The 25,487-nt window shown below is 43.5% G+C and overlaps 2 protein-coding genes across 2 annotated transcripts; both read left to right on the top strand.

The window, feature by feature from the left end:
* The first annotated feature begins 7,398 nt into the window (after positions 1-7,398).
* Positions 7,399-8,862, top strand: LOC141601274 (uncharacterized). Its single transcript, XM_074421541.1, has 4 exons — positions 7,399-7,715; positions 7,993-8,102; positions 8,317-8,357; positions 8,437-8,862. Exons 1-4 carry the CDS (start codon positions 7,399-7,401, stop codon positions 8,860-8,862), a joined length of 894 nt encoding a protein of 297 aa, XP_074277642.1.
* Positions 8,863-8,988: 126 nt separating this feature from the next.
* On the top strand, positions 8,989-10,159 carry LOC141601273 (uncharacterized). Its single transcript, XM_074421540.1, has 4 exons — positions 8,989-9,067; positions 9,221-9,317; positions 9,601-9,763; positions 9,935-10,159. The coding sequence occupies exons 1-4, from the start codon at positions 8,989-8,991 to the stop codon at positions 10,157-10,159; spliced, it is 564 nt and encodes a 187-aa protein (XP_074277641.1).
* The last annotated feature ends 15,328 nt before the right edge of the window (positions 10,160-25,487 follow it).

Raw genomic sequence — 25,487 nt, 5'->3', positions numbered from 1 at the left:
GCTTGATACATTACATCATGGAGATTTATCTGCCCTCCAGATTTGCTTGTCTATTATCAAGGGTATAAGTGGCCCTACACAAGCGTACCTCAACTCTATAGGTAAGGGAGACTTTAGTGGGAAACCTATCGATGAGGTACTGGAATTTTTTGAGTGGTTTGCCACTGAGAGTGTTAAGCCTTAATTTTCTCTTTTTGTGAGTGATAAGAGTGAGGATATGGTGACTGAGCCCACTTTTGACGAATTGACGAATATTGATACTAGTGAGGCTATTGAGGACACTTGTTATGCTATTGATGTCATTGGTGAGTCCGTAACTGATCTTTGGTCAGGTTCCCTAATGAGGGACCCGTTTGACGCTTTGATGCTTTTAGATGCTTGTGCAGGTGAACAAAAACTCAATGACGTTGTGTTGGATATGTTGGAAGCTGCTTTAGAAGGCAGAGAGATTACTAAAGAGGAGAGTGAGATGGTAAATAGGTTAGTGGCTACCTCGTGTATTGATGAGAGTGCATTTGAGGAGACTGATGATTATCACACATCAAAAGGTAGACCACCCGACAAAGGGGAGACAGTCGGTGATAGATGTATTAGTATGTCACTTATTGCTGTTAGGTGGTGTACTGTGGTTGTTCTCTATGATAACCATCATTGGGAAATTGATAATTTGCAACGGTTTCTGACCATGATTTTCTTTTTATTGATTTTGTCTTGTTGCTATTTATCATTTTGTGAGGCTCATTTGCAGATGTATGACAAGCTTTTAAAGGCCTTGAGTGCTTACTTTTACTCATTCTTAGATAAAGGATGCGGATTAGTGCCAGCAGGCCACGACCTCCCTATGTTTGTTGCTGGTTTAGAGAGGTCCGCTTTGTAATATTGTGAGTCCTCTTTTCCCTTCACTACAAGAAAAACTAAAACATGCGACCGAAATTTGGCGACTGATAGTAGTAGTCGCCAAATTGGCGACTGATTTTCAGATTGGCGACTGAAATCAGTCGCCAATCTGGCGACTGACTTTTTTAGAAAGGGAATCAAAAGTGGCGACCGATATTTTAAATTTGGTGACGGATTTAGGGGTAGTCGCCAATTTTGAGTCACTGATACTGGCCTAGTCACCCAAAATTGGCGACTAAAGCGGAATTTGGCGACTACCAAAAATCAGTCGCCAATTTGGCGACTACCATTTCAGTCGCTATTTTAGTCATTTGGCGACTGATTTGTCAGTCGCCAAATTTGGCGACCGATATTAGTCGCCAAAATTAGAAAAGGCGACTAAAGTCTGCGACTCACGTTTGGCGACTGAAATCAGTCGCCAAATTGGTTTTAGCGACTGATTTCAGTCGCCAAAATCGGTCGCCTGTTTTAATTCTTTTTGTAGTGCTTGTTTATATTCTTTTGCATTCATCTTGTCCGTATATCCCTCTCCCCTATATTTTGATGATGTTGTTGTTTTTTGAATACAATGTGGACATTGTATGATTTGGTTTGGGGAGGGTATACATATATCTGTTTTCATCCATATGCATATTTCCTGCATTTCCGCATGCATTTAAAATGAAAAACCCAACAAAATTTGAAAAATTTGAAAAAAATCAAAAACATGTTTACTTTTGCATATTAGGTCGAGTCGGAACGGTTGTATAACAATGATGAAATTGCACTACACTTTTATTTCTTTGCCTAAGCCTTGCATAGTTGACATGTAATACCCGACATTTGTGGAACCGGTACTTAGACCTTGAAACGCGTGAGAGGAAGGAAAAGACGGCCTTACACTTGACCTGAGCCTAGACCGTGTGGTGTTGCAGCAGATCGAGTGGGTTTACAAGGTCGAGTAAAAGGTACACTCGACCGAGTGCGTCCACTCAACCGAGTGAAGTGTTACTCGGCCGAGTGAGTTCACTCGACCGAGTAGAATCGGCACTCGGTCGAGTGCCGCTGTTTTTAGAACACGGGATTTAATCCCCTTTCTCCCTAACCCTAAAATCATTTCCACCTTCCTCCTTATCTCTCCAAAGTCCCTCCCCTCTCTCTAAAATGCTTCCAAATGCCTTTCCCTCAGCCTTCAAGCTTGGATTAATGGTGGAACTTGCCTCCTATGCCCCGATCTACCTTTATAAGTAGAAATCTCACTCTTTTCTCTTTGTCTTATGAGTAAATTCGAGTTAGGGTTTACTAAGAAAGGTTAATTAGTATTTAGTTGGGTAAAATGAGTAATTAGTGACTAATAATAAGGGATTTTATGTTGTAATCTAGTATAGAGTGGATTGTGATAGTTATTATATGATTTATGTAGGATGAGACAGTTTTATGAGATGGATACCTGGTGATTTCGATTAGCTTGAGAATTATGCTTAAAGGTAGGTTATCCTACTCGATTTCAATGTTGTATAAGCATGTTTATGTGTCTTTCCTTGTCATATGTATCCATGAATTGGTTAGTATGTCATGTGGGTATTGGATGGGTTGTTATTCATAACATGTGGGATGGAATTCATGAATTGGTTGTATGTGTAACATCTCGTATTTTATAACATTTTTTATGATAAATTTAATAATAAAAGTATCGTGTGAGGGATTTAATAAGAAATTTAGTTGGAATTTATTTGAGATATTATTTCTGTTGTTTGGGTATTTTGGTGAACTTCGGGACGAAATTCTTTTTAAGGAGGGAAAACTGTAATACCCCGCATTTTAGACGGTAAAATTATATTAAAATGTGTTTTAAATGATATTTAATAATTTAATTAATTGGATAATAAATTTGTAAGACGGAAATAAAATAATTAAATAATACTTGAGACGGAAGGAATGTGGGTCGTGAGCACGGGTAAGCCGTGTATGTTGAGTACATAGTCGGGATTGTAATTGTATATTAGTACTAATACTAATATGGGAGTAATTAAAAAGAAAAGGGAAAAATAAAGGTAATGGTTTTAAGTAAACTTCCTCCCTCTTTCCTTCCCACATCTATATAAATAGGCTATTATATCTACCCATAAGCATACAAAAACAGAAAAACACAATAATTGATCTAAGGCAAGGGAGAGATAGATCTAAGGGAGAAAAATAGGATAATTCATTCAATTATTGTTGACTCAAGGTAAGACCGTCTCAATTTATATTTATATAGTCGTATTTAATTAAATTATCGTTTAAACTCCGTATAGACCACCGTGAACCATGCCGTTACCCTCGTTAGTTGGCCTTGACCGTGGGGATGTTAGTGGGACCTGTTGTGGCTGTTGTCGACCACCGTGGAAGGCGAATTTCGCGTCTAAAGTTATGGTTGTCGTGGATTTAAGATGGGTTTTGTGACTTATTGGTTGAACGAATAAACACGGGACTTGGGTGGCTGGATAGCTCGGCTATGGGCTGTCTTAATGGTGGTGTCGGGGTGGCTTAAGGTGGTGGTTGGTACGGTGAGCTGTCGGGCTGTGGTGGTTCTCGCGGGTTTAAGCTGTTTAGGTGGGTTGTGAGTCGTTTGGTGGGTCGTGCATAGTTGTAGCAGGTGGTGGAACCACCGTGGGTCAAGGGAGACCACGGTGGTGGCCACGGGTGGTCATGGTGGCAGTAGGGTGGTGAATTAGTCGGGTTTGTTGTTTTCGCGTCGGGTTTTCGGGGTTGTTTAGGGCGTGATGTCACGGCCTGTATAGGAGGTTTCAGGTGGTGGTTAAGGGCTGTCGGGGTTGGCCGTGGTGCAGGCTAGAGCGTAGTAGGATTGGGTGGTGGTGTCGGTGGCTAGGAGTGTCGCAATAGGCTTGTCTTGGTGAGGGGTTTGGGACTCGGTATTTTGGCATGTCGTGGTGTCTCTGTTTTGTCTTTCATCTGATTATACGGGATTGTATGGGCCATGGAGTGTGTATGGTTGGTTTGTCTCAATAAATTAATAGGTCGGGTTACGTAATCGTTACACGGAGAATTAATTAATTAAACTAAGTTGTAATTAATTAAACTAATATAATGAATTGAATAATTAATAATTAAATTATAATATTTCGTTTAGGTGACGGTTTTGAAGTGGAGTATTTCTGATTATTTTATTGGACTGCTTTATTGGATTTGCCGCTGAGGTAGGTTATCTACTCAACTCGAATATGCATTGGTGTGATTTATTAAATAATTGTTAGTTGGAATTGGATGTTTGATTGTTGAATGTTGTGCTGGTTAATATATTACTATCCATATTGTATATTGTATTGATGTTTTGAAGGCCCGGTCCAAGGGTGGCAGGTAAAATGAAGAACCGGTCCACGGGTGGCGGTATATAAAAGGGTGTCTCGGGTTATTGATAAGGGTGTCTCGGGTTATTATTTATATGGGTGTCTCGGGTTGTGTATGGAGGATGTGTGGAGATTTGGAGATGTGATCGGGATTGATCATTTACATGTTTACTCTGTATTATTGTTGTACTGTTCTTGTTGTTTAGATATTCCTACTCAACCGTTGGGTTGACCGTGTATTCGTTAAACACCTGTGATGAACCAATAATTGGGGAGCAGATTGATTTCAGGTAATTGAGCAGGCTTAGAAGGGGAGCTGAAGGGCGAGAGGATATGGCATTTACTTAGCTGTCTAGACCACCTTAGAAGAACAAACAATATTTATTATTAAGTTTTCCGCTGCAGTTGTATTTATTAATTTAATTATTTATTTTGGATTATGTAATAAGGCCATTTAAACATTATATTTATTTAAAGTACTGTGGTTTCGTTTACCTTTGCATTCACTACCTCAGGTAACTGAGATGGTAACACGTTCATTTATCTAGGAATGCCTAGTAAAGGCTCTTAAATAAATGGGGGTGTTACAAAGTGGTATCAGAGCGTACGTTCCTCAGGCCTAAAACAAATTAACCCAATGAATTTAGGATGAGTCTAATAAAATGAATCCGGGTAGAAACTGTTAGGAGCCCCCTTAAGGCTTGGGATGAGTTAGAGGCCTCCTCGCACCAAACTTCTAGCCCTTTCAGTTTTGAACCGGTCACCTTTGAGAGAATTGAACGAGTGGGGTAATTAGAGAAGATCTTCTGTCTTAAGGGTCAATTGTTTGTCTTAAGATAGAAATTTCTAACCTTGTTGCAGGATGCGGATTGAGGTAAGGAATATGTGACGGTATTATTTTGGCCTAGGGCCATGTGAATTGGAATAGTTGTTGGAAGTAGTTTGAAAAATTGGATGATATATTCATCAAATAGTGAATTAAATTATTTGGTTGAAATTATATAAATTGATTTGAATTAATAGCGTGAATTATTAATTATTAATCTACATGAATGGATGTTGTGTGAATTAGAAATATTATGTCTAGTGATATGCGGTTACGTGATCCCTAAGCCATGATTAGTGAAGTAAATTAATGATTAAGCAATAAGTTTTGTGGGTGATGATTAGTTGAACGGTTAATAACCGTAAGGGAGTGGCGGTTTTGGACGGTCGTGGGTCACGTGGTTGGCTGGCTTTAGACCAGTCCAGTCAACCACATGTTGCTTTGTTTGCAGGTGTATTAATTAAAAACCTTAGGCCTAAATTCCTGAGCAAAAGTTTATGTGTGTATTTTCTTTCCTTTAATATCAGAACCATGCCTCCAAAGAAAGCTACATCTACACCTACACCCACTTCTATGTCTCAAGAGGAGATCGATCGTCTGATTGCTATGAATAAGGCATTGACAGCTGCGTTGAAAGCCAAGGGGTCAGTGCAAGATTCAGCTAAAGTGAGTGCTTCTATTGCGAGGCACAATCCGACGAAGTATGATGGTTTGGGAGCACCTTCTTTATTAGGAGATTGGCACAGAGAATTTGATAATCTTTTTGAGCTATTGAAGTGTCCTGTGGAAATACAAGTGGATCAAGCTGCTTATTATCTAAGAGGGAAAGCTGGTATGTGGTGGACTAGAAGCAAGGAGGCTGTGAGAGAGGCTGCTGCAAATAGTGGAAGTGATTATGTGAGGTGGTCGGGGTTCAAGAAGGTTATGAATGTTGTGTTCGTTCCAGAGCACATTAAGAGCAGAATGAGAGCAGAATTCGACTCTTTCAAAATGACAGATGAGATGACAGTGGAGTCCTACTACAATAAGTTCATGGAGCTATTTGAGTATGTTGCAGACTTAAACTTTAGTGATGAGATGTTGGCACTTAGATTTGAGAAGGGGTTAACCACAACTATCAAGAAGAGGCTGGCAGCTGGGCAACCAAGTAACATGGACGACGTGTATCAAAGAGCTGGACATGCTGAGAGGATTACAGATATGCTTAAGGAAGAGAAGAAAGAAAAGGGTGAGAAGAGAAAGACTGAGGCTGCAAGTGAGAATGCTGGGAATAAGAAACAAAATGTGAATCCATACCGATCTTTTTTCTCCAACAATGGGCATAATGGGAATGGAAACCGTGGAGGTTTCGGCAGAGGAGGAGCTTTGGGAGGTGGTGTGCTTACTTGCTTTAGATGTGGGAAAGTGGGTCATAAGATTGCTGATTGCAGAGTTCATGTGGGAAGTCAAGGAAGGGGTTTTGTAAATGTGAACCAGAGTGGAGGCTATCGTACTCCTGTGCAGAATTATAGGAATTATAATCCAAGATCTGGTGGTGGCAATTATCAGAGGAGCAACAACAATTATTCCAACCAAAATCGCTTCAATAACAACCAAAGTAATAATTTTCATAAGATAATGAACAGTGGAAATCAGCAGAATGGGTCAGCATCAACTAGCCAGAGTGGAGCTAAGAGTAGTGGGAAATTATTTATGATGGGAAAGGAAGCTGCTGAGGAAGATCCTCATGTTGTCACGGGTACATTTCTTGTTAATTCTGAGCCTACCTTTGTTTTGTTTGATTCGGGAGCTACCCACTATTTTATTTCAAGTGAGCATGCTAGGACTTTAAATTTAAAAGAATATGATGAGATAAAAGACCTAGTTGATATACCTTCGGGGGATTCCATACCTTGTAGTCGTGTGTATAGAGATGTGTCAGTTAAAATAGGATTTGATATCTTTTTGACCAGTTTAATTGAATTTCCTTTGGGTGGTTTCGAGATAATTTTAGGGATGGATTGGTTGAGTAAATATAAAGCCTTTATAGATTGTCACGAAAAGAAAGTAACATTGAGTGGACCTAAGGGAATAAAAGTGTCTTACAAGGGATTTGTAGTTAAACCAAAAATAAAACGTATCTCAGCAGTTACCTTAAAATCTTGTTTGAGGAAGAGAGGTGAGTTGATCTTGTGTCATGTGAAGGACACGCGAGAGGAGGTGCCTGGGGCGACATGTATACCTGTTGTGCAAGACTTTCAGGATGTGTTTCCAGATGAGATTCCAGGGTTACCACCTTAGAGGGATATTGATTTTGGCATTGACTTAAAACCTGAGGCGGGACCAATTTCTAAAGCACCTTATAGGATGGGACCTAAAGAGTTGGAGGAGCTTAAAAAGCAGTTGGAGGAGTTGTTGGATAAGGGTTATGTGAGGCCGAGTGTGTCACCTTGGGGAGCACCTGTGTTATTTGTTAAAAAGAAAGACGGGAGCATGAGGTTGTGTATTGACTATAGAGAGCTGAATAATGTGACTATCAAGAATCGTTACCCTTTGCCGCGGATTGATGATTTATTTGATCAGCTGAGTGGGGCTGGAATATTTTCTAAGATTGATTTGAGGTCGGGGTACCATCAGTTAAGAATTAAGAATGAAGACATTCCAAAGACTGCATTCAGGACAAGGTACGGACACTAAAAATTTGTTGTTATGCCATTTGGGTTAACTAATGCACCGGCAGTCTTTATGGACTTGATGAACCATGTGTTTAGTCCCTATTTAGATCAGTTCGTGGTTGTCTTTATCGATGATATCCTGGTGTATTCTAAGAATAAAGAAGAGCATGAGAAGCATCTGAGGATTGTGTTGCAGACCTTGAGGGAAAATAATATTTATGCTAAGTTAAGCAAGTGTGAGTTCTGGTTAGAGAAAGTTGCCTTTCTGGGACATGTGATGTCTAAGGAGGGAGTATCAGTGGATCCAAGCAAGATTGAGGCGGTGTCCAAGTAGGAGAGACCGAAGAATGTGGGGGATATTAGAAGTTTTCTGGGGTTGGCTGGCTATTATAGAAGGTTTGTAAAAGACTTCTCAAAAATAGCTAAGCCTTTGTCTACCTTGATGAGGAAGGAGAATAGGTTTCTGTGGGATGAGAGTTGTGAGACGGCATTCCTAACCCTGAAGGAGTGCCTGACTACAGCTCCTATTTTTGCCTTACCTGAAGGGAGTGGGAATTTTGAAGTTTATACAGATGCTTCGAAGAATGGTTTGGGATGTGTGCTTATGCAGAATGGGAAAGTAATAGCTTATGCCTCGAGATAGCTGAAGCAGTATGAAGCAAACTATCCGACTCATGATTTGGAATTGGGAGAAGTGGTTTTTACCTTGAAATTGTGGCATCATTATCAGTATGGAGCTACTTTTAAGGTATTTTCTGATCACAAGAGCTTAAAGTACATTTATACCCAGAAGGAGCTAAATATGAGGCAGAGGAGATGGATAGAGTTAGTTGGAGATTACGACATGGAGATAATTTATTATGAAGGGAAAGCCAATGTGGTGGCGGATGCACTTAGTAGGAAATCTGTCCATGCTTTGTGTACTGCCATGTCTAGGATGAAATTGCGTGAAGAGGTGGAAAAGATGGGCATTTCTATGATTAAGAAAGGAGATACAATTGGAGATTTGACCATTGAGCCAGAATTGTATGAAGAGATCAGGAAGAAGCAAGAAGGAGATGTAAGAGTGGCACGGTGGAGAGAGGCCGTGCTGGAAGGTGGGAAGAAACGATTTCACATTGGTAGTGATGGTGGTTTGAGGTTTGATGGGAGATGATGTGTACTTGATGATGAGGAATTAAAAAGAAAGATTTTAACTGAAGCTCATTCTACTCCATATTCTGTTCATCCTGGAGGAGATAAATTATATAAAGATTTGAAGAAGACTTTTTGGTGGCCTAAGATGAAGAAAGAGGTTGCCGAGTTCGTTGCTAGATGTTTGGTTTGTCAAAGAGTGAAGGGAGAGCATAAGAGACCACAAGGTAAAGTTCAGTCCTTGGATGTGCCTGAATGGAAGTGGGAAAGCATTTCGATGGATTTCATTGTGGGGTTGCCTAAGACTCGGAGAGGGAATAATATGATATGGGTGATTGTGGATCGATTGACTAAGTCAGCTCACTTCATTCCTATGAAAGATACTTGGAGTAAAGCTGAGTTGGCTAAAGCTTATGTCAAAAATGTGGTGAAGCTTCATGGTGTGCCAAAGGATATTGTTTCTGATCGTGATTCAAGGTTTATGTCTACGTTCTGGCAAGCATTGCAATATTTGATGGGGACTCAGTTGAAAATGAGTACAGCATTTCATCCAGCTACAGATGGTCAGACCTTGGAGGACTATTCAGACCTTGGAGGATATGTTGAGAGCTTGTGTGATGGAGTTTGGTGGATCATGGGAGGAGAGGTTGGATTTGATTGAGTTTTCATATAATAACAGTTACGATGCTAGTATTGGCATGGCACCTTTTGAGGCATTGTATGGCAGGAAGTGCAGGAGTCCTGTGTGTTGGGATGACAGGGCAGATGCAGTTGTGTTGGGACCTGAGATGATACAAGAAATGGTGGAGCAAGTGAACATTATTCGTCAAAAGATGCGTGCAGCGCAAGATAGACAGAAGAGTTATGCAGATTTGAAAAGGAGTGATATAGAGTTTGCTGTAGGAGATAAGGTGTTGCTTAAAGTATCTCCTATGAGAGGTGTGATGAGATTTGGGAAGAAAGGGAAGTTGAGTCAGAAGAAAATTGGGCCATATGAGATCTCAGACAGAGTAGGAGAGGTAGCTTACCGTTTAGCATTACCTCCAGCTTTGGATATAGTGCATAATATTTTTCATGTTTAACAATTGAGGAAGTATGTGAGTGATCCTACTCATGTGCTTGAGCCTGAGCATGTTGAGCTTGATGAGCAGTTGTCCTATGTTGAAGAGCCTAAAGAAATTTTGGATAGGAGAGTGAGGAAGACTCGTGGTGGTGAGACTGCGTTAGTGAAGGTTTTATGGTCTAATCATAAGGTGGAAGAAGCTACATGGGAAGCTGAAGCTGCTATGCGACAAAAGTATCCTAGTCTTTTTGTTTGAGTTAGTTGGTTACGGGGACGTAACCCTTTTTTTAGGAGGATAGGATGTAACATCTCGTATTTTATAATATTTTTTATGATAAAATTAATAATAAAAGTATCTTGTGAGGGATTTAATAAGAAATTTAGTTGGAATTTATTTGAGATATTATTTCTGTTGTTTGGGTATTTTGGTGAACTTCGGGACGAAGTTCTTTTTAAGGAGGGAAGACTGTAATACCCCGCATTTTAGACGGTAAAATTATATTAAAATGTGTTTTAAATGATATTTAATAATTTAATTAATTGGATAATAAATTTGTAAGACGGAAATAAAATAATTAAATAATACTTGAGACAGAATGAATGTGGGTCGTGAGCACGGATAAGCCGTTTATGTTGAGTACATAGTCGGGATTGTAATTGTATATTATTACTAATACTAATATAGGAGTAATTAAAAAGAAAAGGGAAAAATAAAGATAATTGTTTTAAGGAAACTTCCTCCCTCTTTCCTTCCCACATCTATATAAATAGGCTATTATATCTACCCATAAGCATAAAAAAATATAAAAACACAATAATTGATCTAAGGCAAGGGAGAGAAAGATCTAAGGGAGAAAAATAAGAGAATTCATTCAATTATTGTTGCCTCAAGGTAAGACCGTCTCAATTTATATTTATATAGTCGTATTTAATTAAATTATCGTTTAAACTCCGTATAGATCACCGTGAACCGTGCCGTTACCCTTGTTAGTTGGCCTTGACCTTGGGGATGTTAGTGGAACCTGTTGTGGCTGTTGTCGACCACCGTGGAAGGCGAATTTCGCGTCTAAAGTTATGGTTATCGTGGATTTAAGACGAGTTTTGTGACTTATTGGTTGGACGAATAAACACGGGACTTGGGTGGCTGGATAGCTCGGCTATGGGCTGTCTTAATGGTGGTGTCGGGATGGCTTGAGGTGGTGGTTGGTGCGGTGAGCTGTCGGGTTGTGGTGGTTCTCGCGGGTTTAAGCTGTTTAGGTGGGTTGTGAGTCGTTTGGTGGGTCGTGCGTTGTTGTAGCAGGTGGTGGAACCACCGTGGGTAAAGGGAGACCACGGTGGTGGCCACGGGTGGTCATGGTGGCAGTAGGGTGGTGAATTAGTCGGGTTTGTTGTTTTCGTGTCGGGTTTTCGGGGTTGTTTAGGGCGTGATTTCACGGCCTGTATAGGAGGTTTCAGGTGGTGGTTAAGGGCTGTCTGGGTTGGCCGTGGTGCAGGCTAGAGCGTGGTAGGATTGGGTGGTGGTGTCGGTGGCTAGGAGTGTCGCAATAGGCTTGTCTTGGTGAGGGGTTTCGGACTCGGTATTTTGGCATGTCGTGGTGTCTCTGTTTTGTCTTTTATCTGATTATACAGGATTGTATGGGCCATGGAGTGTGTATGGTTGGTTTGTGTCAATAAATTAATAGGTCGGGTTACGTAATCGTTACACGGAGAATTAATTAATTAAACTAAATTGTAATTAATTAAACTAATATAATGAATTGAATAATTAATAATTAAATTGTAATATTTCGTTTAGTTGGAATTGGATGTTTGATTGTTGAATGTTGAGCTGGTTAATATATTACTATCCATATTGTATATTGTATTGATGTTTTGAAGGCCCGGTCCAAGGGTGGCGGGTAAAATGAATAACCGGTCCACGGGTGACGGTATATAAAAGGGTGTCTCGGGATTTTTGTTGATATTATTTATAAGGGTGTAGATACCCAGTATCTGCTGAGACTCCAACAAACACCCGATGATTATCGGACTACAACATGTTTTGGAATCGCGGCATTTGATTGACAGTTTGTGTACAACTTTACGTCGGAAAACTTAAAACGATTTCGAAAATAAAACATTTCAAAACATTTCAAAAATACCTGGAGTGTTTAATGCACGACGACGGGGTCGCAATGACACTAACTAGAGTCAAACTCGATACCGGACCAAAAACCGACTCAAAAATTCAAATCCCGACCCCAACAACGAGTCAAACCGAGTCAACCACCAAAAACAAAACTTTCCAAACCTTCTACCTTAAGTTTGCCCGGATTCATGGCGGTCAATTACCAAACATGTGACTACAAAACCTAGGATAGAACAAATCATGATTGCGTTTGTTGTGAAAGTGACAACACAACTCGAAGAACCGCGACGTGGCTCGCGCCTCTTTGAGCAGCCCAAGTGGCCACGTCGCTCAAAACTCACACAACAACTCATTCTCCTATAAATACCCCTCAAATGCCACCCATTTGAGACTTACGCGAGTGTCCGCCCCCTCTTTCCTCCCTTAAAATTCTCGACTCGACTTCTTAAGTCACAACCCGATGCGTATTTACGACCTACCGATCGTAAACACGAGCCTTACACATTGTTTGGTACCGTCATCGTGCATTAAATAACTTGACCGACCACTTTGACCACTACACCATCACTAAACTTAAAACACTCTTTTTACTTACCAAAACGGTTTTAAACGGAGTTTTTTTTGATAAAACGAGTTATTACACTTACGTCGGTCACTCGCCATAACCAAACATGTAAGTATGAGGGTGTAAAAATCCTCTTTTATTATGTTTTCATTCGTTTCATGACTATAACATGCTAAAACATGCATAACATGAACCAAAACATGGAATAAACGAGCCAAAACTGATTTTTGGTCTGAGGCAGAAGCCCCTTAGGTCGCCAACTAGCCCGCGCCGAAATGGGGTATTCAGACCAGAGATCAACCGTGTTTGTTCTCGTCATTTCCCTTAATCCATTTTTCATATTTGTAATCGGTTTTCACCATTTCAAGTATTTTCGAACCATTTTTATTTTATTTCACATGTTTTAACCATAAAGCATTTTTCACCCTTGGTTCCTCATACCATGACGGTTAAATTCGTGTTTCGGTGATAATATTTGGTTAATGACATTTAAAAGGTATTTTAAAGCCTTTTATTTCATTTCTTTACATTTTCAAACAAACATATTAGTTACCAACACAAAGTCATCCTTGGTTCTACATACCATGCCGGATTTTAACCCGGGTACGATGATGAGTATCGACTAATAACATTCAAATGGACTTAAAACAATTAGTCCATAATTATTTTCAAAACTATTCATGTCAAGTTTGTCAAATCGAACCCGACACCGAATATTGTCAAAATAATGACGATTATTCGAGTCTAGTTCTTCAAATCAACAAATGCGGTCTAAATGACCCCTTCAAGTCAAACCGGGTTCAAATACCCATTTCCAACACGTTTTATAACGTTTTCTAAAAGGTCAGAACACGGCACATAAACCGTGGGCTAACCCGCGCCTAAACAGGCTCTCCATTTCTCACTTTCAAAACCAGAGGGAGGCCCCTTGTATCGCCGGCTGGCTCGCGCCTCATATAGCCGTCTGGTACAGGGCCTGTTCCCTTCCAGCATTAGTCTAGGACGATCCCGACTCCGGTTAGCCCGGATATAGCACGGATCAGATGACTATTTGATTATCCAAAACCATATTTGCAAAACGCCTTACTAAGACAAATGGATCATGTTATGCACCCTAAACCTAATACGGTAAATGGATGTTTAATTTTCGTCTTGCATGCAAATCAATCATTAATCCAACTCAACATCTTATACTTGATACTTGGATTAAATCAACCGACTTAGAAAGCTCTCACATGTTAGGTTTAAATTATTGGATGCGCATTCATGCATTTAAACCGTTTTATCAACTTTTGCATTCAACCAACCAAGATCGATCAGTAGAGGCCGCTAAGGCGGGCGGGATTGGGTGTCTGATTAAAGGGCTTCCCAATACGTACCTTCACCTCTTACTCAGAAACTTTGGATAGTGGATGACCTTATCCAGGGCGTACGAGACTCATTCTAGAGATAGGATGCTAAAGAGGGACGATTTCCTTATCTTTAGTACCTATGTCAAACGCTGCGTTGTGCTTCGATTTGACCGAGGTATAAAGTGGAATTCGAATGGGTTCCAGGCATCCCACAAATGCTTGGTGGCGACTCCGAACATCTCTAATCGTTTCGAGACCCTAACCGAGACGAAACCGACCGATCTAAAACGATCCTGTCGAAAGCATTTTTACGCCGCCGAGCGTGGCTTTCAAAAGACCGCTGCAGGTCCACAGACCAAAGTGGGCTCGCAGGTGGCCCGTGACCGCGGACCGGTAAGTGGCCCAAATCCACAGACCGAGACGTGGCCCATGTCCACATATTGGCGACTCCGCTGGGGAAGACTAAGACATTTACGTCTTTGTGATCCCTAGATGGTGAGACTCGAACGAGGTCTTGGTTGGAATGCATTAATTGATATTACGGTCACGGTCGAGTTCCTTGTCCGGGCCCACAACCTAACCCTTTTCGACCAATTGGCTCGTCTCTTCGGCGTTAGTTTTCTCATCCCCGCGTTTCGAATCCCGATTGAGTCATGCATACCATTGACGTTACACATTTCTGTTTCGTCAAAGAGCTTTCATCACTTTCGAGCACGAAGCTAGGGCACCCTCCTTACACATTTTGTTTGGATTGGTATCCCTCTCGCAAATCGGGGTTTGATTGCTTAGTGTGTAACCCATCGTTTTAAGCCAAAACCCGTGTCAGCATAATGCATAATATAATGAACTGCGAGTGCTTATGTGCTACTTGATCATAAGTCCTTCCGTGTCATTTTCAAACTTTCAAAAACACCTTTTTGCGCCGTTATAATGGCCATTTCAAACCTTGGCCTTTTGCCGGCCGTTGCACTCCTTTCTAGGCCGTCGTAATGACGATTTTTAAACCCGGTTTTGTATAACCATTTCAAATCACCTTTTTTACGCTGTTATAATCGCCGCGTCTTGACACGGATTTTAACCCGTTTCGCGCCGACAATGGCTCTTTCAAAACCCGAGGAAAGCACACACCCTTTTCTCGAGACACTTTCGGGATCCCGAGGACCATGCACCGTCCCCAAGACCTCTTCAAACATTTCAAACTCGATTTTCAAAACATACAATTTTGAATTTCAAAAACCGTCTTGGGAAACGATGCACTGTTTTTCGAGCCGACTCAAACTCAAACCGTCTTTTGCAAATAAACTTAAGATGGCCCCTTTCAACTGATCGACTTGCGGAGATTTCTATCTTCAGAAGCCGTCCATTAAAGCGACAAATGAATCTTTTTGAAAATTTCTATTTTCGAAAACTTCAATCCACCATTCCAATTCCGCCTCGTGTCTATCGAGTCAAAGCAAACGTACTTATGGGTCTTTACTTATGAGTCGTTTTACCACGAGACCCGTCCAACGGCGTCACGCTGTCATGTTGGACTCGTGTCAAAGGTTCGGTCAAACACCGTCACGTCATAAATCAAGTCAGCACCGAGGGACCACACACGGTCGCCCCGTCTTGTTGAGTCTGATCTTTGTCCCGTCCTTTGTGTTGTCTGCGTTCAGTCTTGGAACCGTGTCGGATTGAGTTGTAATGTGAGCCGTTTTTCTGCCTCAGAGCTATGGCCCCGTCTTCAGCTTCGTCCAACAACAACAATGATAACAACAGAGATGTCACAACGATCGGCTAGCTTGACCGCTTACCGCTCTTAAGGTCACCCTGGATCGCGTCGAGACCCGTATCGACGCCCGGAGAACAAGGAAAGCGGGGAACATAATACCCCACCTCGACTGGCGAGAAGAGGTTGAAGCTCTTGGAAGAACAGCTCCTAGCCCGGGGTAACAATATCCATCTTGAGAACAACCGAAGGTTCGAACCTGTTGGGGACCAGTTACCTGACAACTTCACCCTGACTGATGTGCCTAAGTTCAAAGGAGTGGAAGACCCACTCAACCATATCCGTGATTTCAAGGACTACATGGCCATTAAAAGGGTTAAACATGAACTTTTTACCCGGATCTTCCCATCCTCTTTGGAGCCGATTCCTCGCCAATGGTACTACTCCCTTAATCCGAAAAACCTTACTTCTTGGAATGAGATCGCAGTTGAGTTTGCCAAACAGTATGCCGACAACGTCGAGATCCAGGCCAATACTCGTACTCTCGAAGTGCTAACCCAGAACGACAAAGAAGGGTTCACTGAGTTCCAAACCCGTTGGAGGAGGGTGAGTACTCAATTGGTCAGTAAGCCGAGTGAATCAACTCTGGTGAAAAAGTTTGTCAACAATCTCTGCCCAGTTTATGCCAACCTACTGAGGTATCAGAATATTAAGACCTTCCAAGATCTACAGATTCTTGGGACGCGCATTGAGGACGACCTCCGAAAGGGTGTCTTAGCAAAGACCACTTGCAGAGGTTATCAAGGATCCACCTCAACCGGATCTCGCCCTTACGGCCAGACAAACAATATTGATGAGTTTAACCTCGTTGAACCATCTACAAAGAAAACTGAGCGCCCCCAGAGAGTGTTTACCAACATAGGGTCGACTTATGCAAGTGCCCTGAAAAGACTAATGAACCAGGGGAAGTTACAACCGATCGGACCCACCCCGGATCCGACCGATGCCAAGAAGTCCCGGTTCTGGAACCCCAATGCTTACTGTCAGTATCATCGAGGGACAGGGCATGATACCGAAACTTCTTTCAAACTCAAGCACCTCATTCAAGACATGATCGAGAAAGGAGATTTGCCTTTACCCCCACCAACTAAACCGAACAACAAAACGAATCCCCTGGGAATTCACGCCATCTCTGACGATGAGCCGGCCCTAGACTGCTCTCACCTCATCCTACCAGTTGATGACGAGGTGAATGCTTTGGAAAAATATCCTTCAGACGGAGTGTTTGTGTTTAGTGCTGCCATTATGCTCACTATGTTTCAGCAAGTTGAGGAGGCCATAGCCATCCTTTCTGAAAGAATCACCCGACTCGACGACGCCTACCGTCGACTCATCTTCAATCCCCCAGCACCGCGTCCGAGGGAGAATTCCCCAAACATTCAAAACTACCCACCCCAGGATGGATTGCTCCCGCGACCATTCTGGCATAGACCCCACGAAAATCACCCACAAAATAACTACCCTCAAAATAACTACCCCCATAAAAATCGCCCTCACAAAAATATCCCTCACAAGAACTACCCACCGAGGAATACCCCTCCAAGGTATCCTCGAGACTCCGAAATTAACGGCATATGGAGAGATGATGTTGAGGATGTCTATATCATCCCAGGGAAGGAGAAGCGGGCGAAAGAAATCGGGCATCTCACCCGGTCCGGACGTCCCTATCAAAATCCGAACAATCCAACGGTCGTCCCAACAACGAATGACCAAATCGTCCCAGAGGTGGACACTCAACCAAAGGCCCCCGAGAACTCAATCTTGAAACAGCTCCAGAAAACAAAAGCCGAAATCTCAATTTGGCAATTGATCGCAACGTCTTTTGAGCATCGACAGGCCTTGCTGCAGGCCTTGGGAAAATTAACCGTGCCCTCCACCTCTACCCCAGAAGAAATAGTGGCGCACATGACGAGGGACGCCCCTGATCTGAACAACCCGGTCGTCTTCTCCGACGAGGATATCCCTCTGTTCGGAGCCAATCATATTCTAGCCCAGTATATCACCGTACAATGCCTCCAGAAAAATATACCCATGGTCCTCGTGGATGACGGTTCCGCCGTGAATGTCATTCCTCTCAAAACCGCCCACAGGCTGGGTATCAAGGAATTCGATTTGGTCCCGACAAATCAAGGAGTACGCGCCTACAACGGCACTCGTCGCAAGGTCGTTGGGCTAGTCACTTTGATCATCGCAACCGGACCACTGGAAAGACAAACCAGTTTTCAAGTGGTCGACATCGACTCTTCTTTCAACATGCTCCTGGGACGTCCCTGGATTCACGCCGTCAAGGCGGTCACCTCAACTCTCCACCAGAAGATCAGGGTCCCCTTCAACGGGAAAACGATCACGATTCCCGCTTCCCCGATCAAGGCAGTCATGAGAAAGGGGATAGCCTCCCAAGCCATTGAGGAGGATGACAACAAAATATGGGGTTTCCAAACCGTGAAGGCCATAACTGATGAATTGACGCCCTCTGATTGTGACCCGTTCACCAACCTCACGGTCAACCGTATTATGATGCGTCAGGGTTATTTCCCGGGTTTGCTGCTCAATCCACTGAAGGACCCGTTGCCTCCCTTGAAACAGGCTAAGGTCCCCTAACATTCCCTTTAGGCTGGGATACGAGCCTACCGTCGAAGATATCCAGGATATAAACCTCCTAGTCCGTCCCTACCACCTGACTCTCAACGGATACTTTGTCCCCGAGGGAGAGTCTGAGCTCTACCACGGATTTCCGGAACCAATCTATGACTCTGTGGTGAAGGCTAAGTACCCGGGAGTAGAAGTCTTCCAGGACTGCTACTTTATCCTCGACAACATCGAAGCTACATCAACTGAGTCCAAGCCGTCACCATGCCTTGACGGACAAGCTGTCACACTCCTCTTTGGGGAAGATAACGTCAAACACCTCGACTATGAGGACATCATCAACATCGCCCTGAAAGACAATCAATTTGATCCAACCGCCTTGATCTCCAATATTGACCCGGAGAAAGCCACCCAGGGCTGGAGTAAAACCATCAAGTGGACCGATCGCCAAGGCCGCATTCTCAAGATAACAACTGGAGAAGGCCCTATGTTCAAGGAGGGAAGTGAAGAAGGATCTGAGTCTGAGTCTGAGTCAGAGTCAGAGTCTGTCATAACTCCTAACACTCCTGATGTCCCAGTCAAGGTCCCCTTCCCACTATTTTATCACAAAGTCGTGGCTGATTCAGAGGCTGAGTCTACTAGGGTCACCTCCACTCCCATGAAAGGTGACAACCTGGAGCCTGTTCCAGGGCCGCTTCCTCTGTTGTATCGCCTCTGACTGACCACGAGATGTCTGTCCTTTCGGAGCTTTTCGCTCGTGTCAACTTAATGAGCGCTAAGTTTGCTTATGACTCGTCTCAATTTAACTGCAATGCAATTCTGAATGACTATGAGGAATTTGACTTGAGTGACTACCTAACTCACTTAGCCAAAGAACTTGACAAACAGGAAACCAGAACCCCTATCATTGAGGAGACCGAACTTATTAACGTAGGAACCGACAATACACCTCAAGAACTTAGGATGGGGACAACCCTGGACTCCTCGGAAAGACAACAGTTCGTTGACCTCCTCCACGAAGACAAGGACGTATTCGCCTGGTCTTACAAGGACATGCCTGGGATTGACAGGAAAATTGCGGAGCACCGGATACCTATTAAACCCGGGGCTAAACCTGTGAAGCAGAAGCTACGCCGGATGCGTCCTGAGTGAGCCCTAAAAATCAAAGAAGAAGTAGACAAACAGTTTAAGGCTGGGTTCATCAAGGTGTCTGAATACTCGGATTGGGTGGCCAACATTGTGCCGGTACCAAAGAAAGACGGAAGAATTCCGGTGTGCGTCGACTTCAGGGATCTGAACAAGGCGAGTCCAAAGGATGACTTCCCTTTGCCACGTGTTGACATTCTGGTAGACAACAGTGCCGAACATGCTCTCCTATCATTCATGGACGGGTATGCTGGGTACAACCAGATTAAAATGGCTGAGGAAGACATGCACAAGACTACGTTCACTACACAGTGGGGTACATATTGCTTCACGGTCATACCTTTCGGCCTCATCAATGCCGGGGCAACCTATCAAAGAACCGCTACCACTCTCCTACATGACATGATGTACAAGGAGGTAGAGGTATATGTCGATGACATGATTGTCAAATCAAAAGATTGGGACGGCCACATCAATGCCCTCCGAAAATTCTTCGCTCGTCTGCGGAAATATAACATGAGACTAAATCCTCAGAAGTGTGCATTCGGGGTCACCTCCGGAAAACTCTTGGGACATGTCGTCAGCAAAGGAGGCATTGAGATTGATCCAACCAAAGTCAAAGCCCTTCAACAAATGCCTCGGCCTAGGAACGAGAATGAGATTCGGGGATTTCTCAGTCAGGTCCAATACATCAGCCGCTTCATTGCCAAGCTCACTATGATTTGTGAACCAATATTCAAGATGCTTCGAGCCTCCGATCACACCGATTGGGACGATGACTGTCAGAAGGCCTTCGACAGGATAAAGGAAATCCTATCCAAACCTCCTGTCCTTATGCCACCTCAACCGGGGATCCCTCTATCCCTATACCTGACTGTTATCAACACAGCCTTGGGAGCAATGCTAGCACAAACAGTTGGCAACGAAGAGCGAGCCATCTACTACATCAGCAAAAAGTTCATTGAGTACGAGACGAGGTATACCCAACTGGAAAAGACATGTCTTGCCCTAGTATGGTCAACAAAGAAGCTGCGACATTACATGCTCAGCTACACGGTCCACATCTACTCCAAGATGGACCCGGTTAAATACATCTTCGAAAAACCCGTACTAAACGGAAGGCTGTCTAGGTGGACACTGATGCTGTCCGAGTTTGATCTCAAGTTCGTACCCCTCAAGGTTACCAAGGGAAGAGCAGTTGCTGATTTCCTGGCAGAAAATCCCGTCAACAAGGATCCAACGACCGGCACATGGTCACTTCCTGACGAAGACATCCTTTGTGCCGACTCCGACGCATGGAACCTATACTTTGAAGGTGCATCTAATATGAGAGGCTTCGGGGTAGGAATCCTTCTAATATCACCAGAGGGAGAACATGTTCCGATCTCGGTCAAGCTAGACTTCGCCGTAACCAACATCGCCGCTGAATATGAAGCATGCCTCATCGGCCTACAAGCAGCCATCACACTTGGCATCAAGAGACTGAGGGTCCACGGCGATTCCTCGCTTATCACCAATCAGGTGTCCGGATCATGGAAAATCCGATCTGACAGCTTAGCTCCCTACCGAGCAAAGATCAATCAAGAGGCCGAGTTCTTCGACCAAGTCGACTACTTCCACTTGCCGCGAGAGGAAAATCAATTTGCTGATGCCCTGGAAAAACTTGTCACGCTCGTCAACATACCTGACGACATGACGTCAATGCCCCTATGTGTCGAAAGAAGGAGCGAGCCAGCTTACATTTGTGCTATTATCGATGACGAGGAAAGCCATGATGAACCTTGGTACCAAGCCATCCTCAATTACAAAACCTAAAACGAATTCCCTCCCAACTCTGATCAAAGAGGACAAAGAGCTATCCGTTTACTTGCATCACAATTCGTGATAAACCAAAATCAACTCTACAAAAGAACACCCCAAGGAATTCTCCTCCTTTGCATTGACCATCACAAAGCCAAGAAAGTCATGGGAGAGGTTCACGACGGAGAATGTGGCCCTCACATGAGTGCAATGATGCTTACACGGAAAATCATGCGGCTAGGTTACTACTGGACCACCATGGAGGCCGATTGCCGTAACTACGTCAAACATTCCCACAATTGCCAAATCTTCGCCAACATACAACACATACCACCATCCCTTTTATACACTATGACATCACCTTGGCCATTCTCAACCTGGGCATTGACATCATCGGGAAAGTAAACCCGATAGGCACCAAGGGGCATTGCTTCGTCCTTGTCGCCATCGACTACTTCACCAAATGGGTAGAAGCACAGTCATATGCAGTCTTGACCGCCAAACAAGTGGTCAAGTTCATTCAAAACAACATCGTCTGCCGATATACGGTACCCCATGAAATTATCAGCGATCAAGGCTCTCACTTCCGGGCGGAAACTCAGGCTTTGCTGGACAAATACAAGATCAAACGACATCGATCATCCCCCTACCGTCCCCAAACTAACGGAGCGGTGGAGGCAGCGAACAAAACTCTCGTCACCATTATCAAGAAAATGCAAGACAATTACCGCGATTGGCCGAGCAAACTCCCATTCGCACTCTGGGGATACCGAACCTCCATTTGAACACCGACAGGCGCCACACACTTCTACCTAGCATACGGAATGGAGGCGGTTCAACCGGTAGAGTTAGAGGTCCCTTCTCTATGAATCCTACTAGAAAGTCAAGTCCCTGAGGCGGAATGGACCTGTCGAAGGTACGAGCAACTCACTCTTCTAGACGAACGACGACTCAACGCCTTGCACAACGTCCAGCTATACCATCGACGTATACAACGGGCATTCAACAAGAAGGTTAAACCCAGAAACATCCAGGAGGGCGACTTGGTCCTCAAGTCAGTTCGAGCACCATTACCCGTCGATCCGAGGGGAAAATTCAAACCCAACTTGGCCGGGCCATACCTGGTCAAGAAAATACTTTCGGGGGGCGCAATGAGACTGAGTGACCTAGATGGGGAGGACTTTACAAACCCGACCAACCTAGACCAACTCAAGAAGTACCACCCTTGAACCATAATAACCAACGACCTAGCCTAGTTTTACAACTAGCAACGACCTCAACCCTTTTCAAGTCAAGTTCCTCAACGTGTTCTGATTTGAAATTATATGTTTTATCGAGTCTAAGCTACGGCACCTTGCCCGTTTCGAATGTCCTTTGATCTGTCAAAGGCAACGTCCATTTGCACTAAAACAAACCCCCTGAACTATGAGCATGGTTTGATTTCACCTCTTCAGGTGAATACGTAGGCAGTCCCTCTTACGCCTGAGGGATACAACCACAAAACCCAAATCAAATTTACAAAACATTTCGAACTATGTTCATGGTTTGATGTCGCCTCTTCGGGTGAATACGTAGGTAGTCCTTCCTTACACAAGGAGGATACAACCATTCCCACAATCAAAAACAACCATCCCCACACAAAAATCCCACGTACAAAAACATCCAAAAAAAAAAGAGAAAGGGAAAACCATTCCCTTTCCCACCAAAATACGAAAAATGAGCCTTTCTCCCTTTCCACAAAATACCACTTTCCCGAGTGCAAATGTTTAGGACGATTCAAATCGAATTGCCTTTACAAAATGGATGGATGAAACAAGCGTTCACAATTTTCGACACGGGCAATCCTCTTATTTAGTTAATAATGGGAGGGATTACAATTTCAATAACAAATAAAGCTCGACGAGTCTATAACTTGTCAAAGCCAAGGTGTCAAATAAAACACCTCACATAATAAAACTAGTACAAAACACACAACGACTAGCTAGTACAACATAATAAAAACCTACAACAATAATACAAGATAATAATAAAGTGGGTAATGGAGGTCTTCACTCTTCCATTCTACCCTTGCCTTTTCCCTCGGGGTACATCTTCCCCTTATTCTTCTTGTTGGCCCGCCTAGCATGGATTTCCTCCTCAGAACGGATCCTAAACGGATCTAAGACGGCGACGGCCTCCGGTCTAGCACAAGACCCCATATTCGACCCAAGACGAGCCAATGCACGACCCACCATATTCTTGGGACCGAAACTCCTCCTCTTCGGTGGTCTCATCACATCGGGAGTAGCTCCCTCGACATACTCCTCAAAGAAAGCACGGTTGGCCTTGCCAACCTCTCGGTACTGCAAATTGACGACCTCGTCCTTACGAAAGTTGGATCTCTCTTCCAAGGACGAAGCTCGTGACCACTTGACATAAGCGGGAGTCACCCATGTCGTGGCAACGGGGTTTGGCACCTCCCAAAGCGGCCGAGTGGCCCACCATCTTTCGAAGAACTCCACAAGCTCGGAGTTCCAGAAAACATTCTCTTGGACAAGAGTATCTTGAGCGGGCACCTTTTATTGACGCCCCATTTGCCTCATGAGCCTTTCGGGATATATGAAGGAAACAACCTTCAAACCCACCACCATCAAAGAACGAGGACTAGAACCCGAAGCGGGCAACCCCGTGAAGGACCTCAAGTGCCACCACGGCACCACCCAACGGATATGGGGACCGCCCTCCTCCGCCAATCTTGTGGCCCAATAGGCCTAGGTGGAAGCAAAACTATCCGGGTACAACTTCTTCCTCATAGTAAGGTGACGGAAGGAGTAAGAAGAAGGATTAACCGGAGGCTCTACATACCTTAGCCTCTCCAATAGCCACACTTGAAGGATCCTCGGGGACCCGAAAGAGGGAGCTTCTCCACAAGAGCCTTCCTTGTCCAAAGCTTGGATAATCTCTCCAAGCACCAACCATGATGGATCTCTACCATGCTCCATTTGCTCAATCACATGGATAAGGGTCATGCTACCATGGCATCTTGGCCCCACCTTCTTCAAGACATCAACAAAGAGGTATACATGGACGAGGCAAAAAGCAAGAGTCCTTCTCCTAGCCACCTCCGAGACATTAGCATCTAATCGGTTTGAAAAGATGTTGATAAGAACCAACATGTCCACACCATGTGGACCAAGAAGAAAGTTGATTTGGCTTGTTGACAAGCCCAACATGGAACGGAATTTCTTCTTGTAGCACAACCGAGTCGGAGGAAGCACCGGAACACAACCCGGCCACCCACCAATGGCTCCAACTTCTTCGGCAAGAGGACAAAGCTCACCTTTCGAGAAAACGAAAACAGGATGTTTCGAATCCCAAAACCGAGAACATGCTTCAAGGAACGAATGTTGCACCTTGACTTGACGAAGCACCAACAATTGACCAACTCCCATGCAAACGAGTTGATACTTTTCGGGAGGCGACAAATCCCGGCACCATTGTCGCAATGCGTTCTCAAAAGCATCCATGAAATATTTTTGTGGAAGAAGAAGAGGTTTTGTAGAGATGATTTTGTGTTTCGGATGATGAAACAATGAAGCGCAAACGTCCCTATTTATACAAAATGATCAGCGCATTTTTCAGAAAAAGGGGAGAGTTGGCTTCCATCGCCAGGCTGCTCGCGCCTCTTTGAGGCTTCCCCAGGATTCCCGCTGTTGACTTGTCTCTTTCAACATGTGTTTTCTCCTGACACCTCAAACCTCCCACCAGGAAGCTCGCGTCTCTTCGGGATGATCCGGGATACTTTGTGTTTCCTCACACTCACATTTCCTTGTTTCCGCGTTTTACGAAATCCGACACGTTTTCCATGACGCAGCTTTAAACATACTGATTTTTTTTTTTCATTTTTTAAAGAGGGGAAGGGCTAGTCGCCCCGATCCGCGATGGATCATTTCCACGTCAGTCGAAATTCCGAAAATTTTTCGCTTTTTTCGCAATTTTCCATCAAATTTTCAAAATCGAAGATTGATAAGACGACGCCAATTTTCCTCAAAAATTCAAGCACTCACAAATTCGAGTCTTGACCTCAAAAATCAAAAATCAAATATACTCGCAAAAATCCTTTTCTAAAAATTCTTTCCTGACGGTTTGAGTTTGAATTTTTCGAGTCAATTTCAATAATTTCGATGCAATTTAATTCACGACACGAGTTAATTGCTCAAATTTTCAAATCAATTCTTTTTGAATTCCGAACGT

This window comes from Silene latifolia, chromosome 9, assembly GCF_048544455.1.
Source record: "Silene latifolia isolate original U9 population chromosome 9, ASM4854445v1, whole genome shotgun sequence".
Lineage (NCBI taxonomy): Eukaryota > Viridiplantae > Streptophyta > Magnoliopsida > Caryophyllales > Caryophyllaceae > Silene > Silene latifolia.
This window is presented reverse-complemented; position numbering and strand designations above follow the sequence as displayed.

Bases quoted from the DNA above. Each gene is read 5' to 3' on its own strand.
- LOC141601274 (XM_074421541.1), top strand. From the start codon at position 7,399: ATGGGACCTAAAGAGTTGGAGGAGCTTAAAAAGCAGTTGGAGGAGTTG. The intron at 7,716-7,992 runs GTACGGACACTA...GTGATGTCTAAG, and splicing joins AAGACTGCATTCAGGACAAG to GAGGGAGTATCAGTGGATCC. The intron at 8,358-8,436 runs GTATGAAGCAAA...CATCATTATCAG, and splicing joins GCCTCGAGATAGCTGAAGCA to TATGGAGCTACTTTTAAGGT.
- LOC141601273 (XM_074421540.1), top strand. From the start codon at position 8,989: ATGAAGAAAGAGGTTGCCGAGTTCGTTGCTAGATGTTTGGTTTGTCAA. The intron at 9,318-9,600 runs GTTTATGTCTAC...TTGGGATGACAG, and splicing joins GTTTCTGATCGTGATTCAAG to GGCAGATGCAGTTGTGTTGG. The intron at 9,764-9,934 runs GTATCTCCTATG...CAATTGAGGAAG, and splicing joins GAGATAAGGTGTTGCTTAAA to TATGTGAGTGATCCTACTCA.